Source organism: Pimephales promelas, chromosome 12 (assembly GCF_988280905.1).
Source record: "Pimephales promelas chromosome 12, fPimPro1.hap1.1, whole genome shotgun sequence".
Taxonomy (NCBI): Eukaryota; Metazoa; Chordata; class Actinopteri; order Cypriniformes; family Leuciscidae; genus Pimephales; species Pimephales promelas.
This window is the reverse complement of record NC_142780.1, coordinates 14,928,023-14,947,090: the sequence shown is the minus strand read 5'-3', so window position 1 is coordinate 14,947,090 and position 19,068 is coordinate 14,928,023. Positions and strand designations below refer to the sequence as shown.

The following is a 19,068-nucleotide window of genomic DNA, read 5'->3' as shown; positions in this document are numbered from 1 at the left end:
TTTTCAAGTCTATTCAAAAGAATGTTGTGGTCGATGGTATCAAATGCAGCACTAAGATCCAGTAACACAAATAGAGAGATGCAACCAAGATCGGATGATAAGAGCAAATGAGATCAGTCTCAGTACTTTGACACGATCTAAATCCTGACTGGAAATCCTCGCAGATACATTTTCTTTTTTTAAAAGGAACATTGTTGTGAGGAGGATACTGCCTTTTCTTGTATTTTTTGACTAGAAATGAAGGAAACCAAAAACAGAGCAGGAAAATGGTAACTAGGAGAAACAAAACAAAGAATATCAAAATAAAAGACTGTGCTAGCATTACTTGTTGACTCTTTATTTTCACACTGTATGTTTTTCGTCATTCTCATGTGTAAATAATGTTAAGCAGTCCTGCCTAATGTTAGCCATCCAATTATATTTACTGCAGAAGAAATGGTATCTCTACCGGTATTTTGTATTTTGATAACACATATTTTTAAGACAGCTCATATACTTTATAATTACAGTTTATTACTTTTTTTCATTGTACAGTGTAAATATCTATTGAATTGAATTGTACAGGACAACTGGGAGATCGTCGAGGGCTTGCGTGGTGGTCTCTCTAATGTTCAGGAGCCAGAAAAACAGTCCGGCTACATGCTGAAGAAGAGAAAATGGCCCATGAAAGGTTGGCACAAGGTATGTGTGGGAAATTGTCATGCCTCTACCAATGTTTTATTCAAAATATTTGGAAGACATGGAATAATTAGATGAATTAGTGTAAGTTCAGATATTTCCAAAGTTACATTTCAAAGTTACATTAAAGAACTTGATGAATGATCTTCCTGTGCATCATTTTGTTCAATTTTAGCACACAATAGCATCTTTTTTTGATGCTCAAATACTTTTTCCTATGGAATTTAATGTGCAGATGCAACCTGTATTTGCCTTGAAAATACCCATATTCCCCTTCAACCAAACAGAGTGTAAAGAATAGACAGAAAAGAGGCATAGTGATATACAGCCTCGCATTCATTAAGACTGTTTTAGCGTCGCCTGAAAGGACATTCATCATTTACCAAATAAATCTGACTCCTCTGTCCTCTCCTCTTTGTGCTTCTTTTTTTACAGAGATTCTTCTACTTGGACAAGGGCATTTTGAAGTACGCCAAATGCGAAGCTGATGTGAGTCTAAAAGGCCACATGTATATAAATACACACACACACACTCACTAAAGCACTCAGGACTTTTGGTCACTTCTGGTTACTTGGTCACTCCAGCAATTTTCAGAGGTCTTCATCCTCCATCTTTTCGTCAATACATGAGAGCATCATCTACAGCCGATACATTTTTATAAAAGAAAAACACACCAGCAACCACCCTTAGCATTATGAAGTGGACATGTATGGCCAGGTTATTGAATGATAAAGAATATACATAATTAACCTGCCGTATATCTTTCAGATTTATCTGGGGGGGGTTTTAGCCTCTAAATCAATGCCACTAGTCGAATGTGCTTGTGAGAATGCATCATTGACAAGGTTATGCATTAGCAAAATTAGCTAAAGCCCTCTTGTATTGTACGTCACCTATTTGTGAAAAATCACTGTTTTGTATGCAATACAGTATGCTTACACAGGGTTGGAAACCAAAAATAAAATATATAAATATTGGAACTGAATTACAGTTAGTCTAATTACAGAATTAATGACTCTTGTGCACAGGTTATTTTTAGTGAATCAAACTCAGTGTAGTTACTGACTGATTAGTTTACATATCAGTGTGTTGTTTAAAATACACATTATGCATTTTGTCAGTATAATTTCATAATAATTAATGAATGAAATGTTACCACATTCTTTTTGTAAATGTGTTGTTAAAGGCCTTTTATTGGATTGCATTTGTGAAGAATTGTATTAAAGTGATTCACTTTCAAATTTAAGTATTGATATAATTTATTAAAAGTATTATTTCATTATTTTGCACCTGAACCGCTTTACTTTTTTCAAATATTTATTACTTAAAAATGCTAAGTTTTGTTAATGAAATCTCTAAAATCTCTAAATTCGTCACAATTTTCATCTCTAGTTTTATATCATTCGTGCAAATCTATTAAATAGCCACAGTGAGATGGGATTACTTGGGCTATCTCACTCTATCTGTTGTATTTTTGGTGTAAAGGATGCAGTAGATTTGATTATTTATGGAAAAGCAAAACTAAGAATTCACTGAACCTGGCAACATATTTGCTCGGTAGTAATTTGAGTGTGTTGCAACTGAAAGTCAAAACAACCTTGACTTTAATAATTGACTTAACATAATGTTGTATTGATATATGAGGTAGTGTAGATATTTATAGGTCAAACCTTCTGCCTGTGCTGTGTGCAGGTGGATAAAGGCAAGCTCCATGGCTGCATTGATGTTGGACTGTCCGTCATGGCCATTAAGAAGAAAGCCAAGTGCATTGATCTGGATGCAGAGGAAAACATTTATCACTTAAAGGTATCACAACAATTATAGTATTAGACTGACCTCAAAATGCTCTGCGGTCATAGATTAGACATACAGTACATTATGATGGTGCAGTAGATTTGCTTTAGCCTCATATTAAATTAGCACTAGGAGATTATTTTGAGTTTTACTAGGAGTTTTCTGGCTAAATGAGGAAGTTTTGATGTCCCATCCGATATTTAGAATGCCTTTTAAATGGCAGTATAATTCAAATTAATTGAGATGCAAACATAATGCATAATTGTATAATCACACTTAATTACAATTCAATTCAATGCAAATAGACATCATGTGCACTACACATTGGGTATTTCTAGAAACAGCAGATCATATAAAAAAAATTGTATGTGTATATATATATATATATATACATATATATATATATATTATACTTAAGCAATAAGATAGGAGAGGATGTGCTGTATCGTGAATAAGTACTCCGTTTCGCGACGTGCCTAACAACGCCCTTCAGCCGTTACTTATTCCCGACACAGCACTTGCCTCGAATACATTGCACACAATATTAAAGAAATAAAATATATTAGTGCAACTTTCATGAAGTTAAATCATTAAGCATTCCTTCCGCTAGAAAAAATAGTCCCTGACCGTGAACAACAACGTTCCAATGTGTAATATGCATGAAAGCTCAAATAAAAACAACAAACCGTTCTCAAACTTTGTCTCATTCTTTATATTTTTTACAACGCAATATTTGTGAAATTTCCTCACACAAATAGGCATAGCTTATTTCTCAGCATGAGAAAACGTTTATTTTTTTTGTTTATTCCATTATTTTCTCTCTGCACTAAACTTAATATTTACATAGCCTAAATAAAAACACAAGGGCACATATTTTGATAGATAACAGTTAGGTCTATTTTATTAATGTTATTAATTTAGTTGCTAAAATTAATTTTATTAATTAATTAATTAATTAATTAATTAAAATTAATTTAGTTGCAGTAAATATAAAATTTGAGTAAATATGAAAAAGTAAATATGAGTAAATATATTATAGAATTACATTTTGAGGTCAATATGAAATTTCTTAATATAAAGTTATAAATAATAAGATGTCTAAATAAAAACATTTTATTTATGTTTTGTTCACAAACTTGATTAATTAAATTCTTGTTTAATTTCTTTGAATTGCAGTATTTTTTTTTTTAATTCTGAAATTTGTCCAAGCATGTTTTTACTGATATTTTCGGCTGGCTTATCATGTTAAAAGCTTTAAAAAATTCAATACAATACCAAAACATATTAACAGTGTAGTGTAATATTAGAAAGCTTTACAAACCTCAACAGAGAGATTGATTTTAAAATGAAATTCTGTTCCCATGTAGTGGATCCTCATTAAAAGATAATCATTCATTGGGGGGAAAGGGTTTTGTCAGCTTCCGTTTGATTTTCTCCAGTTTGAACTCTTGATCTCATGAATAGGAAGTAAGTCCTTCCAATGCAAAGTCATGAGGTCAACAGTAGCACAACATCAAGAAAAACAGCTTCTGAATCCTGATTGAGTAGGTTAACTGTTGTCTCCTTATGCTTGCAGATCAAGTCCCAGGAGCTGTTTGATGAATGGGTCTCTAAGCTCCGTCACCACAGACTTTACAGGCAGAATGAGATTGCCATGTTCCCTCATGAGAAAACGCTCTTCCACCCTCATTACCCCCTCACCTCCTCCCCCACGACACCCGACAGTCAGTCCATCAGAAAGGTAACACCATGCATGTTGAGGGATTAGATGGAAAGCTAAATGTCGGATGACAATAACTCTGAGAGGATGTTGAAGGTCTTTTAGAAACTAACTCTGAAAAATTACTTTTCATATTTTTTGTCCACTAATAATATCCATCAGTGTATACACATTTATCACAGTATACTTTTTTTTTGTAAAGGGAATGTAAATTCCCACCATATTTCCACCACATCTCAAATTATGTGTTGTGTTAAAGGGATAGTTCACTTTGAAAATTAATTTTTGATATTTTTTAGCTTACCTCAAGGGCATCCAAGATGTAGGTGTCTTTGTTTCCGCTGTGGTTTCAATTTTGATATTTTTAGGTCAAACCGTTCTTGTCTTGCAGTCATATAATGGAGGTCTATGGTCACCACCTCAAAGAGCGTGCACAGAGAACTCCAAATTAAACATTATTTAATGACTTATAAATGTAAGTACACATTGATGGCCTAAGACACAAAACGAGCGGTTTGTGTGAGAAAACAAACTATTTATATCGTTTTTACCTCATGTAATCATAGCAACTTCCAAGTGATCTGAGGGCGCGGGTGCTTTGTGGCTGTGGTTACAAGAGAAAAAGATAGCTACATCTTGGATGCCCTTGAAATAAGCTAAAACATACCAAAAATGTATTTCAAAGTGAACTATCCCTTTAATATCATTCTGTAATGACTGTGGAAATGGCATTTTTTTGGCATAAAATAGATTTTTTGTCTTACTCAGGCTTACTTTAAAGCTGGTTTTAGTCCTGAATACACATAATTAAAGCTGCACATACACACTTTGGTCGCTCTAATGACATCTATCGCATGGTACTTGCAGAACAGCTCTTACATCAGTTACATGCTCGACTGCACGGATGAATCTGATGCTTTGAGGAATTCCCAATGTTACCATTGATTACCGTATCAGAGTGGATCTGTCATTATACAACAGAACACCAAGATCTACTGACAGTAAGAAGAATTTGCAGATAAAGTGCAGATATGATAAAAGTACCAAATACAGCCCGGCAGTCAACATTTGAATGCATTATATTTGTAACTAAAAGGGGGGGGGGGGGGGAATATTTGTTTGTTTGTGATGTGATTTTACAACAGAATGTTATGAAGCTAATATTGTTTTACTTAGCTAGAGTTGTATTAATACATTTATCTTTCTTTCTCTTTTTTTTCTCTTCTTAATAATTTTCTGTCTCTATCGTCTCCCTATCATTTTCTTTTCATGCTTCTCTCTCTCTCTCTCTCTCTAGCGTGCCTCTCTTTCAAAACAGTCCTCTCTTCACTCGCCCGTATCTTTTACCAGCCAGGCCAAGGTGACCGCCTGGCTCCAGTCATCTGATGACATGGACAGGTGCACCAAAGGTACACACAACACACCAATTTATAAATCAATCTCACACTGAAGATGCTGTGTCAGCAGCTTTTTACTCTCACTCTCTCTCTCTCTCTCTCTCTCTCAGAACTCTCGGTATGTGAGGCTCAGCTCCTGGAACTGAATCACTTGTTAAGAAGTATGGAGGTGTTACACCGCACCTACTCTGCCCCAGCCATCAATGCTCTGCAGGTTACATGTCATTCACACAAAAAACAATTATACTTTTTTTAAAAAATTATAACAATTACACAAGCTAAATATCAGAATTTGTTTTTGGTTAGATTAAGTGTTTTACATATCCAGAAATGTAAGGATGTTTCTAGTTGAATTAGTATTATTCTACATTTTTAAAGTGCCCCTATTATGCTTTTTTTTATATATTGTCTTTAGTGTGTAATATAGCTGTTTGTGAATGTGAAAGGTCTGCAAAGTTTCAAAGTGCATGATAAAGTAGTTAATGGAGTCTCCCAAAAGAAAGAACTGATTCTGAACTGCCTGAAATGAGTCTTCAGTAATTCCAGTCTTACTTCCTGCATAAACCTATTTGTAGGTTTGTAACAAATTTGCATAATGCCAGCCGATGGTTTTCATTGGTTGCCCACAAGCAACGTCTACTTTGCCCCGCCCTCAATTGATGTAGTTGTAGTTGAGGCCTGAAAGAGTTTGGTTCAGGTTGTTGGCATTTCGAGAAAACGCTGTGCGTTTTTGCGCTGTGAAAGCAAATCCACTTTGCATGCATTTCCAAAGGATACAGTCTCGGGCTGGAATTGATACGGTAAAACCAACGCCATCGTTCTCATTCGTATCACTGTGTATATTCAAGCCTCCAGAGCTAAAATTCAGATACGGTAATGGGAGTTTTGTTTCTGACGTGCTGTAAGCAGTAGACAAATCAAAAACATACTGAGTCATCTGACCAATCAGAGCAGAGAAGACTCTCAGAAAGGAGGGGTTTAGAGAGATTGGAACTTTGTTTCAGACGCCGTAAGGAAAGAAGTGATGCTGCAATGTGAGACAATTATAGTGTTTTTTGACCTTGGATACATGTAAACCTATTGTAGGATACCTTCAAAACAAAATCAACAGCCTTTAAAATAGCTTAATTGGGCACTTTTCATAATGTTTAATAGAAAAACTTAATTGCTGCCATCAAAAAAGGCCCATCTTAGTCCTTCAGGCAGTTGTCCAGTGCCTGTGAATGCTGTTAATGCTCTTGTCGACTCTCCAACTGACAAACAGTCACAGGGTGGCCGCGGGTCATTAAAAAGTATTAAAAAGTCTTAAATCAAATTTCCTAAAAAATAAGGCCTTAAAAAGTATTAAATTGTCTTAAATTCAGATTGGATAGGTCTTAAATATGTTTGTCATGTCACCGCAAAGATGCATCGTTCTGCCAGCCAGGTCGAATATTTTCTACCTAAGGTAACGTAACCTCATTTGTACATGACCTATCAACTGACCAATCGGCTAACATTCGGTTGATAGCACAAGTTCAGAAGGATAGCCATGATGAGAACAGCAATAATAAATTAAATTATTCCACATAACCGTTACTTTGGTTATAATTTAAAAAAATAATTTATAAAATAATAATTTTAACTTTTCATTTCTTAAGTATTTGGGTTTATTTATTATACACAGCCCTTTTTGTCAATTATTCGAGAATAACTACATACATAAATAACTATATTGTGAAATATATTGTTACCGTAAAAAAATAAGTCATACAGTGAAACACAATTTTGGTCATATCGCCAATATATACAGTATATATCCAATGTTGACCGATACTGGTATATTTAACCGATAACCGATGTGGTACGGAGATAATCCATTTTAGTGAAGGGTTTTTAGAATGTATTGGGGGATTGACAGGATTTTTTAAGCATTTCAGTATATTTTGTTTTGTGTAGGCTTCAATGTACGACAGCCCGAAAAAAGAGAAGAGACATCCGAAAAAATGGCGTGGCAAGAATTGCGGGAAAGACAACAAAACCACCTTGCAGGTGATCCGTGACCTTCTACTTGCTTACCTGATTTCAAAATATAAAACTCCCTTTAAAAAAGTCTTCAGATTACAAGAGAGCCAGGCATTTTTAATGTTAATTTACTGAAATATTATGTGCATGAATTGTGTGATGATATTGAAAGTCACTCTCATTCGCGCACCTCATCCTGGATGTATCGCTGCATGGACTACAAATTTTCTATTACATTTTCCTCAGGCCATTTATCTCACAGTGTTCCTTTTGCATAAATGAACCATCATTGACCCTTGACCTGGTATTTTCTCCTTCCTCTGATGTTTTTAGGTTCCGAGCTGTATTTCCGCAGGCTCTGTCCGTCTCCACGCGTCCAATCCCAACCTTTCCTCAGTAGACCTGACCAATGAGAAGAGTTACCATGAACCTCTAGACTCGCCTATAGACGTATCCAAACTGCAGGAAGACTTTTGCCGCGTCGCAAACAACCGTGAGTGCAGCAACAGAAAACTAGTGAATCTTTTTTCAACTACATTAAGTGATGCATCACTGGAATGTGCCTTTCGTGACAAATGTCTTTTGTATTTTGTGACAAAAACCTCATCATTATACCCCAAATCCTACATTTTTGGCTCAAAATGTCTTATTTGCATATAAAATATGTGTCATTGGAATGAAATGGTGGAAAGAAAAGCCAAAACTCTGAAGAATGTGACAGATGTCTGTTGCAAATGTGTTTTTGCACTTTATCTTCATGAGGATTGTGAAAATCAGTATCTCATGGTCAAATAAATTTCTAAAGTTTCATTGGGCAGCATCACAAATTCTCTGAATGAGCTGACCAACAAAAAATAAAATAGTATAGAATGAGAAGTCCGTATGAGTTTTCATGCTACTTGCTGTTGTATTATGTTGGTTTGGTAGCTAGTAAGCTATTATGTTGGTAAGCTAGTTAAGAAATGTAGGAATAGATTGTTTATTTAATGATTCCCCCCCCCCCCCAACACCACCACCACCACCAATACAGTAAAATGGCACATTTTAGAGTGGCCTTTTATTGTGGCCAGCCTAAGGCCCACCTGTGCAATAATCATGCTGTATAATCGGCATCTTGATATGCCACACCTGTGAGGTGGATGGATGATCTCGGCAAAGGAGAAGTGCTCACTTACACAGATTTAGACAGATTTGAACAATATTTGAGAGAAATAGGCCTTTTGTGTACATAGAAAAAGTATTAGATCTTTGAGTTCAGCTCATGAAAAATGGGGGCAAAACAAAAGTGTTGCGTTTATAATTTTGTTCAGTGTATACAGTAGATATATACAGTAGATATATACGTGTGTGTGTGTGTGTGTATGTATTTATGTATATGTGTGTGTATATTTGTATATTTATATCAACTCAAGTACATGTTTTCACAGCACACTTCCTGTTTCCTTGATGTAGCTACCTTTTTTTCAAATCACCCTCATGATCTGCATGTGTAGGGGAGACCAGGGACAGTTGTAACAAGGGACGGTTGTAACACTTTGAATTCCTCCAATCAGAAACAACCTAGAGTGATGAGACTCACTCTGCTCATGCTCAGGTAGTTTCCCACCATTTTTTTCCAAAAGGGAGCTACAGTTGAAACTTTCTGGCAGAGTTATCAATAAAAGGTTGTTTTTGAGGTAAAAAAATTACTTTTCTTTCTGATGTACTTTTTTGGATGCTGTTATAAAATAAAAATTTTATTAATTCAAACAAGTATTATTAGAATCACTGTTTTTTCAGCTAAAAATAGAAATGGCTAACAAGTGTCAAACTAGCAGTCAAGCTAGCTCACATGAGATGAAAACATGGTTGGTGATACTGGGACGGTTGTAACGCCCCGTTACAACTGTCCCTGTATCACCAACCAAGTTTCGTTTATATTTTAAAAACTAATTAAGTTTAAAAAAAAACTGCATAGTTTCCATTTAATGTGCAAATTAAAAGTAAAATGTGCATTGTGCATAGCAAATTAAATGTAAAATGTCATCATATGGCATTTGCCATGTGACCCTGCACCGATTCCACAAGAAGAGGAGTCAGGGATCAAAGACACTTCCCAGAGTTGGATACTGGATAAATTAATAGTCACAATAACATGACTGATACATAATATTTTCCATTTTGAGTAGGTTATATCATTTAATTCATTATGTAGCCTATATTTTAGACATGTTACAACCGTCCCTGACATATGTTACAACCGTCCCTGTACACTGGGACGGTTGTAACAGTGGAGATACTATATTGAAATTAATTTTGCAACCTATACATATTTCATAAAACCACTTTAATACATTGTTTCAGCAGTAGACTGATTGAAGTTTATAATATAACAAATTGGATATTCCAGTATAAATGGTTTTTGATGTATTGCTAAAAATTGCAAAAAGTGTTACAACTGTCCCTGGTCTCCCCTACCAGTTTACACGTGAAGGCCAAAGCAGCCTTTGCACATTATACTGTACAGATTAACTAATATGAAACAGAGACAACATTTAGTCTAAAATGCACATTATGCTTCCAGACATTTGATGCATGTATTTTTCCTTAAATTACAAACAGATTGTGTTTTATAAATCATGCATGAAGATGTTAGAATAAAAAACAGATTCTTCAATGATTTGTCTGCCTTATATATATCTGAAATGGTGCTCATTTCTTTTTTTTATGTGCTTGTTTCCAGTTCATACAACCATGAAATCAGCCATGTGCATGCTGACTTCAGAGAAAGAGAGACTTAAACAGATGCTGGAGCACGAGTCTTGTCCCTCCCCCTCGGCCCAGCTTCTAGGACTGAAGAGTGCCCTGGCTGCAGTAAGCACACACACACACACACACACACACACACACACACACACTTCCTCTCTGTGCATTTCCTCATGCTCAACACTGTTTACTAACAATCATTCCGTTTCTTGCCTAAATACTTCTTTAAAGCATTGCATGCTACTCAAGCAGAGCTCTTGTTTTGTGCAGATGTAAACATGCTTGTCTTATCAATTCAACAATGGCCAAAGTAAAAGAAAATATTTAGATGTGCTTTCTAATAAAGTGCTGAGAATTATCTGTGGAAGAGCTTCTGTAATATAGTGATTATGTCGACCTTCGAAAGAATCTTGTGAACAATAGAATTGACCATCAAAGGAGCCCTTTTACATGCTAAAAACAGTCTGTGCTAAATCGAGTTCTGTAACGCTGAATAATGACTCATCTTCCTTAGTGAGTCACATTATTGTAAAACAGACCCCAACTCTAGCACTTCTGAGAGTTAACGCCAAACATCTGCTGTCTGTTAGAACTGCAGGGGAATCTTTTTGAAATTCAGAGTCCAGTTCCATCCTAATGGGCACATTTAGTCTCAAGTTACTTTAAAATCAATAACTTTGTGTTTTATTAGACTTCTCCACACAACGAATACATGCCTAACATGTCTAAAAAAGACAAAAAGTCATTACCCAGACAGCAAACTGACATTGAATCAACGTGGAAACGACGTCTCTCATGACATTGAAACAACGTTGATTTTGCTCATCGAATTAACGTTGAACCAACGTCAGACGCGGCATTCTTCAAAGCTAAATGAAAATCGAAAATTGGTTTGCTTTCATAATGTTGAAACAACGCGTTGATTTCAAGTTGATTTTCCGTTAGTTTTGAAAGAATGACGCGTCTGACGTTGGTTCAACGTTAATTCGATGAGCAAAACAATGTCAGATCAACGTTGTTTCGATGTCATATTTCCACGTTGATTCAATGTCAGTTTGCTATCTGGGTAACTTTATCTGCCACATTCTCATTTTGCATTAAAATATCAAATTCAGATCTGCGTATTCAAACTAGCGCTGTCATAATATCAATTCACTACTCGTTTAACTGGCCAAAAGAATATTGATTGAATTTATAATTAACCTTGTTTTTTTGTTTCGTTTTCTGTTGTTTGGCCAAAAAATCACGTGGCAAATGCGAGGGGAGGGAGGCGTAAAGATAGTTTGTAGCCATAACTGTAAAAAAAAAATCAAAGAGAACTTTTTTTCAAAGATTGTTGATCGGAATTTCCTGCTGAATCCATCAAGCTTTTTCAGGTGCAGATAGAGTGTCTAGCTTTCACCTGTTATCTCCTCCAACATGATTGTGTGTGTCAGTTGTATCTACACACTCCCTGTGTTCCATTCTGAAGGGCTTTGCCCTAATCCTCTCAAAGGGTTTACCTCCAGAGGAAGTAAGAAAAAAAAAACAAAAGAAAAAACTGCTGCTTGTCCGTGCAAAGAATCATGGGCGCAAAATGTCTATCAGTTGTGCTCTTCGAAATCCCCGAAGGGCCCTTTGGAGTGGCCAGTTTTGAGCACTTTGGTTTGGAACAACTCTTTAACATGGCGACCATGATTGTTCTCACTTCAAAAGGCCCTTCGGAGGTGTATATATCCTGTTTAGAATCCAGCCACTGTGTTTTCTTATCGTTTCTTTTCAGTTCTATGACTGGTGGCTACCAGCGTTTAAGTGCAGTAACGCCACCTAATATGTTGCAGTGTCAACCAGGGGTGCGTTTCCATACAATGACATAACTCGCTGCTTCACGTACAATGCATCGTTGAAGACCCAGATAGCAAACTGACATTGAATCAACGTGGAAACGACGTCTCTCATGACATTGAAACAACGTTGATTTGCTCATCGAATTAACGTTGAACCAACGTCAGACGCGGCATTCTTCAAAGCTAAATGAAATCGAAAATTGGTTTGCTTTCATAACGTTGAAACAACGCGTTGATTTCAAGTTGATTTTCCGTTAGTTTTGAAAGAATGACGCATCTGACGTTGGTTCAACGTTAATTCGATGAGCAAAACAATGTCAGATCAACGTTGTTTCGATGTCATATTTCCACGTTGATTCAATGTCAGTCTGCTATCTGGGGAATCACCTAGCTAGTCACGACTCTTCCCCTATGCCAGTGGTCTCAAACTCGCGGGGTGATATTTTGTGGCCCCCTACTTGACATTAAAGTTTAATGTTAGTGCGGCCCGTCGTTGTGTGTGCCGCGTTGGTTTTTTTTATCCCTTATGGGCTACCATACAGTAGATAGTCTCGTGACAGCTTGCAGTGGGTTTGTTGTTAATAGTCATAGACAACCGCGAAGTACAAACAAACTGCGCCTGGAAAAACTGAGCGCGTTGCTTCAATTAGAGTGCTCTTGCCTCACGCCTACATTTGAGGTAACAAACTTGAGAGCGCAAAATATGTGAGCGCGATATGCGTACCACCAATCACGCCACGAGCTACTGGTTGGAGACCCCTGCTCTAAAACGATGTGAGAATAATAATTTTGAGCTTGTAATATGTGTCCAATAGGTTGATAAGAAGGTTTGCTTTGATTTGTGCAAAGTCAGTAATTTGCCTGAGACACTATAGATGTGTAGAAAGAATTCAATAAGACGGGCAGACATGACGGCAAATATTTGTATTTCAAAAGCAATGTTTTTGTTTCTAAGTATAATAAAAGAAAATGTGCCTTCCAAAAAAACCATGTAATATCATGAATGTGTTGTATAAAGAAAATAAAAAGGACATGAGCAAATATAAGTATCACAAAGATGTGTTATAAGGAAAAGACAAAGAAAGTTTGTAAAATTAACTTCAACTGTCAGAAGGACAGCTCATGAAGAACCAATCATGTACAGAAAGGAATGTTCAAATTCAGAGGAACAGTTCAGAAGAAACGTTAATAATAAAGATTAAGAAGATTGGATCAGTTGTGCTTCTTTTTTGGAATACTTGAATACTATTTTTGTGGAATACTTGATGCGGCCCGGCCTGACCCAGACTCTACCTCAGCGGCCCCCAGTTAAGTTGAGTTTGAGACCCCTACCCTATACCATATTGTCGCAAATTGGTCATTCAACCACGTTGGTTATTGATGTCACGCAGGTGATGGAGTAATAACTTCTTTTAATGAATCTGTTGAGATCGAATTAATACTAGATGTTTTGCTATAAATTACGGACATGACATCTGAGGACTATTTCTAATTGTGTTCCATTTTCAGATTCAATCAAAGGCTCGTTCTTACGTGGTAGAGCACGTTCGCACTTGCGCACTCTTCAAAAATGGTATTTTAAATTAGTGCTGGGCAGTATATCGGTTCATACCGAAAACCGGTGTATATTTTTATTATGATGTTAATTTTTAATATACACTGTTTCAGACGGACCCTTTACAATGTTGCACTTCTAAGCAGCGATGGTGAGGCGAGGGTAAACCAAACAGCAGTGCTCTGGTTTTACGTTATAGGGAAGGTGGATGCTGCAGAACTATGGCGTTATTTTCCTCTCAAATGTCGAGAGCGCACTATTGTAGCGCGAGAGTAAATTAATATAATGTGTGAGCAGAAAATCAGAAAAGCAGCTTAGATGCTGGTTCTGAATTATTTATGATGTTATAAATATGTGTAATATTAACACAATATCAACAGTTCATTTTACGAAATGTCACTTTAAGTACAATTGCGATACCCTCAATTCAAACTTGACAGTTACAATCCAAAAACTTTGATCGTTTATTAAAAACATAAGAATCAGTGCCATTTGATGTCATCAACATCAAAACCATTGCAACATATCTTCGCACACCAATGAATTAGGGCGATATTTGAGAATCGTGTAACTGGCCAAAAGAATTCAAAATAAGAATTATCGCAATATTGATTGAATTTGTATTTAACCTTGTTTTTTGTTTCGTTTTCTGTTGTTTGGCTATAAAAATCACGTGGGAAATGCGAGGGTAGGGAGGTGTAAAGATAGTTTGTAGCCATAACTGTAAAAAATCAAAGAGAACTTTTTTTCAAAGATTGTTGATCGGCATTTCCTGCTGAATACATCAAGCTTCCAATCCATTCCAATCGTGAAAATCTCTTCTTCCCCAGCTAACAATTTTATTCAAAAAATGTATTCGCGTTTTTTGCCGAATAAGTGTTGTTTTCTTAGCTTGATAGTCCTAGACACTATATGCCTTTGTCGTAAAGGTTTGAAAATACACGAGAGTAAATGAATAATGACCTCATTTCTGTTAATTGCTTGAAGGGATACTCCACTTTTTTTTTTTGGAAATAGAGTCATTTTACAACTCCCCCAGAGTTAAACACTTGAGTTTTACCATTTTCGAATCCATTCAGCCGATTTTCTGATATTTAGAAGAATGTCAGTAACCAGACTGTTTCTGGTCTCATTGACTTCCATAGTAGAAAAAAATATACTATGGAAGTCAATGAGACCAGAAACTGTCTGGTTACTGATATTCTTTTAAAAATCAGAAAATCGTCTGAATGGATTTGAAAACGGTAAAACTCGACTGTTTAACTCTGGGGGGGTTGTAAAATGAGCCTATTTCCATAAAAAGTGGATTATCCCTTTAAGGTATGTTTAATAGTTAGGAGCACTATGAGGAAGCCATGTGAGTTTTTGCTGGTTGCTTTTGCAGGCTATAACGCAGAACACTGAGCTGAGAGAGCGTCTGTGCAAGATTCACGCTGAGTCGCACATCTCTGAGCCCTCTGTCCATATAAACCTCAGTCCTGGCCCTCTGCAGGTTGGTCTGAGAAATGTGCTATTATTATCCCCCCACCCCCCACTCCAATGCTATTATAAAGACCAGATCGTTTCTACAGCTGCTACCAACCATACACTACTTTTCATTAGTCATTGCTCATTATTCACAAGAAATTACATTATTGTAGAAAGGATTAGGGTTGCAACGGTATGAGATTTTCACGGTATGATAATCGTCTCAGAAAATATCACGGTTTCACGGTTTCACGGTATACGATATTAAAACTATCATTATTATAATCAGCATCAGCTACAATGGCCCTTAAATGAATAAAAACAGATATTGTTTTTGGTTGAACATGGTTTATTGTAACAAAGGTTTTTTCAATAGAGTCTTTATGAAATGTATATTTATTTCCTCAGAAATTCTGGGTTGTCTGAAATACCTGATCTGGATTCTGTGATTGAATACAAAATGTATTTTTGAGAATGCAATCAGATAAAATGTAACAACTTTAGTTTGTCTACACAAGAGAAGTTTAATAAATTAAAACATGGACAAAAAAACTATACACAATAGTAATATATTTTAATCATAGGCTAAACCAAACTTTTTTTTTCCAGGTTGTAGGGGAGAGCGGGGCACAACCTAACGCTTTTTGCTTTTGGCTCAATTAATTAAAAACTAATTAGGTTAGATTAATACTTTGTTTTACACAAGCAACATGCACATCTCTGCTACAAATGAACACTTAAAGTTTTTTTCTAGGACCTACCATTTTCGTACAGTTGGACTGAAAGTGTCAGAAGTGCAAATGTTACAACTTACCCCATATGCGGGGTTATTTGTAACAGAGAGAGGGGTTAGTTGTAACACTTGTGTGTAACACACATAATTCAGTACTATTTTATTTGTATAGTTTGATATTGTTTGTGCATCTGTATAGACAGATATCCATACATATCCCTCATCCAATCATCCTTCTATTATGGATCAATATCATGGATAGAGACATAGAAAAGGGCTGCATAGTTTTGCAATAAATAATAATAAATAAAATTATAAATATTGTAATTGCAATTAAATTAGATTTGTGTGTGGCAGCTGCATGATGTACAATTATTATTATTATTAATAATAACAGTAATGATAATACAAATTAGCTTAAAATAAAAATTTAAAGGGTTTATTGCATTAATAACAGGCCATATTTTTAATAAATAAACAAGTTATCATTCATAGAACACTAAATTTTAAACATTTTAAATCCCAACATTGTTTGTGAACGTCTAACAAAGTTAAATGTATACTCAAATCTGAAAAGTTGTGTGGCTCCGTTTTCATTTGATTATCATTGTACACTTGGAGGCTTAGTTGTAACACTGTGTTAGAATTAACCCCGCTGTGTGTATTACATATTTTAAACCTAGCTAACAGTCGCTAGGAATTGCTGACATGTTTCAAAACGGTGCTATGTTTGAGCCAACAAGACGGTGATTAAGGCAATATAAAGTTAGATTTGGAAACGTATACACCCAACTCAGAAACCGAAAAAAACCTATGATGAAAAAAAATACTTTCATGGTGTCAAAACACTCTTTGTCCAGTATCTTCACGAAATATAATCAAAACTTTCCGCAAATTCGCGGGAGACCGTCTTCTGGCAGCGAGAGAAAAATAGCGGAAAGACAGCCTGCTTGATCCTGACGAACTGTGTAAACGGTCCGTGTTACATTTAACCCCGCGTTAACACCTACTGAACACCTATGAGTTTCAGTCAGTGTATTTGATGATTATTCTTTAAAAAAATTATAATTATAAAGTGCACATTAAGTGTTCTCTGTCTAGATATGTTCATGTGTTCACGTCTTCGTAGTGGCTGAGACAGCTTTAAAAACCATGAGCGTCATGCGTACTTGAGTGTGTACTAGATCTACTAGACGAAACGGCGCTGCTCATTCAGAGACACGCTGAAGGGGCTTGCACACCAGTCTTTTTGCGTTGTATATTCACAGACACGCACATCGCGATTTGATTTAGGCTACTGCATAGCTATATTTTGCTTTATTTATCCATCTATCTTTTTAAATCGCACATTTTACGTGGCATCTGTTTTGTAACGCAAAAAGACGCATGTGTGCGTCTTTTTGACAGACCGGGATTCCCTCAGCATGACAGAAATAATATGGCCTTAAGTTATAAAAGTTATGAATAACCTTTATCTTCACGGAGGGATGGTGTTCCTAAAAATGGGAGAACATGTTCGACGTGTTTACTCCTTTTGCAGCCACTCTTCGTCCACATATCTTGCAAACTGGATATCCATCTTCAAGGACAACATCACGATCGTTTTTCGGATATAAGTTACAAAATATTCCCATACTGCAGATTTTATTTTATTTTTTTTGGCGGGAGAGAGAGATTCGCAGCCTCTGTCTCGGACATTTTCAGCGCTGTACGGATATGGAGTAAGCAGTCAAGCTGAAAGAAGTTGCATGCGGCAGTGCAGGTGAATTCTGTTTTTTTTTTTTTTTTTACCGCGGATAAGCAAATGTGCACGATATGATAATCGTACATGTCAATATCGCGATAAACCGTCATACCGGTATACCGTTACAACCCTAGAAAGGATTAGTGTAAGATTTGTCAGCCGAATATTTGTTGTCACCTAGGGTTAAAACCTGAGGCTTAAGTTGATTTGTGTTAATTAAATCTACAGCTACTCTCTGGAGAGGTTGAGTCAGACTTTCTTATGCCAGTTAATCATGTCTCTGGGTAGTATACGCCCAAACCCACTTGCGTGCACACTAACAGCATTAAATACAGCACCCATGCTTCACATGCTATCAGTGATATGTTCCTGTGGAATTGCTTTGTCAATAACCAACTTCCTTAATTGACATTCTAGTCAACATAATGCTTTTACGCTAATTATCTTGTAAAGCTCTGCCAACTGTCTTTCCTTTTTTTTTTCTTACTGCTTCATAACAAGTCGTGATTTGAAAAGAAATTGTGTGCTAATTATGTTTTTTTTACTTGGTTTTGTGCTGATAAGAAATATTCTCCATTATTTAGTGTTTATGTTTTGATTAATCTTCTGATGGGACTGTTTGCTTCGTAAATCAGCTAATGAGTTGAATTTCATGAAAGCTTCCAAGAAATATCCAGGACAAATCTTACCTCAAAATGAAAAGAAACAAATGAGAAATCTTGAATTGTATAAGGAAAATGAAGCCTATTTGAAGACCTATTTGTTTTTGGCATTTTCATGACAATTAGGCATATTTAAAGACTTAGTTTTCCCAAAATGTAAAATTCTGTAAGTAATTACTCATCCTCATGTTGTTCCAACCCTGTAAGTCTTTCGTTCATCTTCAGAACACACTTTGAGATATTTTTGATGAAATCTGAGAGCTAGCTCATAAAAGTTAATAAAAACATTGTTAAAATAGTCCAAGTGACTGCAGTGGCTCAAACTTAAAGGAGAACTCTGGCGCAAAATGAACCTTTGGTCTAATAACACATTGGTACCTAGTCAACCGTTCTCTGAGATTTGTTTTCATGATAATCAAATGTAAAGAGTTTTATCTCTAAAAACTGTTTAGATTATTACGCTAGTATATGGAGGCATTTACTAAGTAAAAAGAAATTGCTAGTTAATACCACTAACAAGGCTCAAAATAGCCCCACACTAACACAGTAACATAATGAGGGTCCCTACATCCTAAACCATGTACAGACCGTTTAATAAGAAGATACTTTATGAAGACAGTTCACTTCGTGTATACAGACAGGAGCCATCTTAGAAAATAGTCTCGATAAGTCGAACCACGAACTGTCTTTTTGGACTGTCTTTATAAAGTATCTTCTTATTAAACGGTCTGTACACTTACAA

At 36.0% G+C, this 19,068-nt stretch overlaps 1 protein-coding gene across 3 annotated transcripts in view; it reads left to right on the top strand.

Moving 5' to 3' along the window:
- osbpl3b (oxysterol binding protein-like 3b) overlaps nt 1-19,068 on the top strand; it is an 82,313-nt gene that overhangs the window by 45,913 nt on the left and 17,332 nt on the right. For 2 of the 3 annotated variants that reach the window (XM_039694376.2, XM_039694377.2), the window contains exons 3-12: nt 565-681; nt 1,114-1,167; nt 2,372-2,485; nt 4,050-4,214; nt 5,491-5,602; nt 5,701-5,804; nt 7,529-7,621; nt 7,928-8,087; nt 10,317-10,447; nt 15,105-15,212. In XM_039694376.2, the coding sequence (XP_039550310.2) occupies nt 565-681; nt 1,114-1,167; nt 2,372-2,485; nt 4,050-4,214; nt 5,491-5,602; nt 5,701-5,804; nt 7,529-7,621; nt 7,928-8,087; nt 10,317-10,447; nt 15,105-15,212 (1,158 nt within the window). The remainder of the gene's footprint in view (nt 1-564; nt 682-1,113; nt 1,168-2,371; nt 2,486-4,049; nt 4,215-5,490; nt 5,603-5,700; nt 5,805-7,528; nt 7,622-7,927; nt 8,088-10,316; nt 10,448-15,104; nt 15,213-19,068) is intronic. The other variant, XM_039694378.2, reaches the window with a different exon arrangement.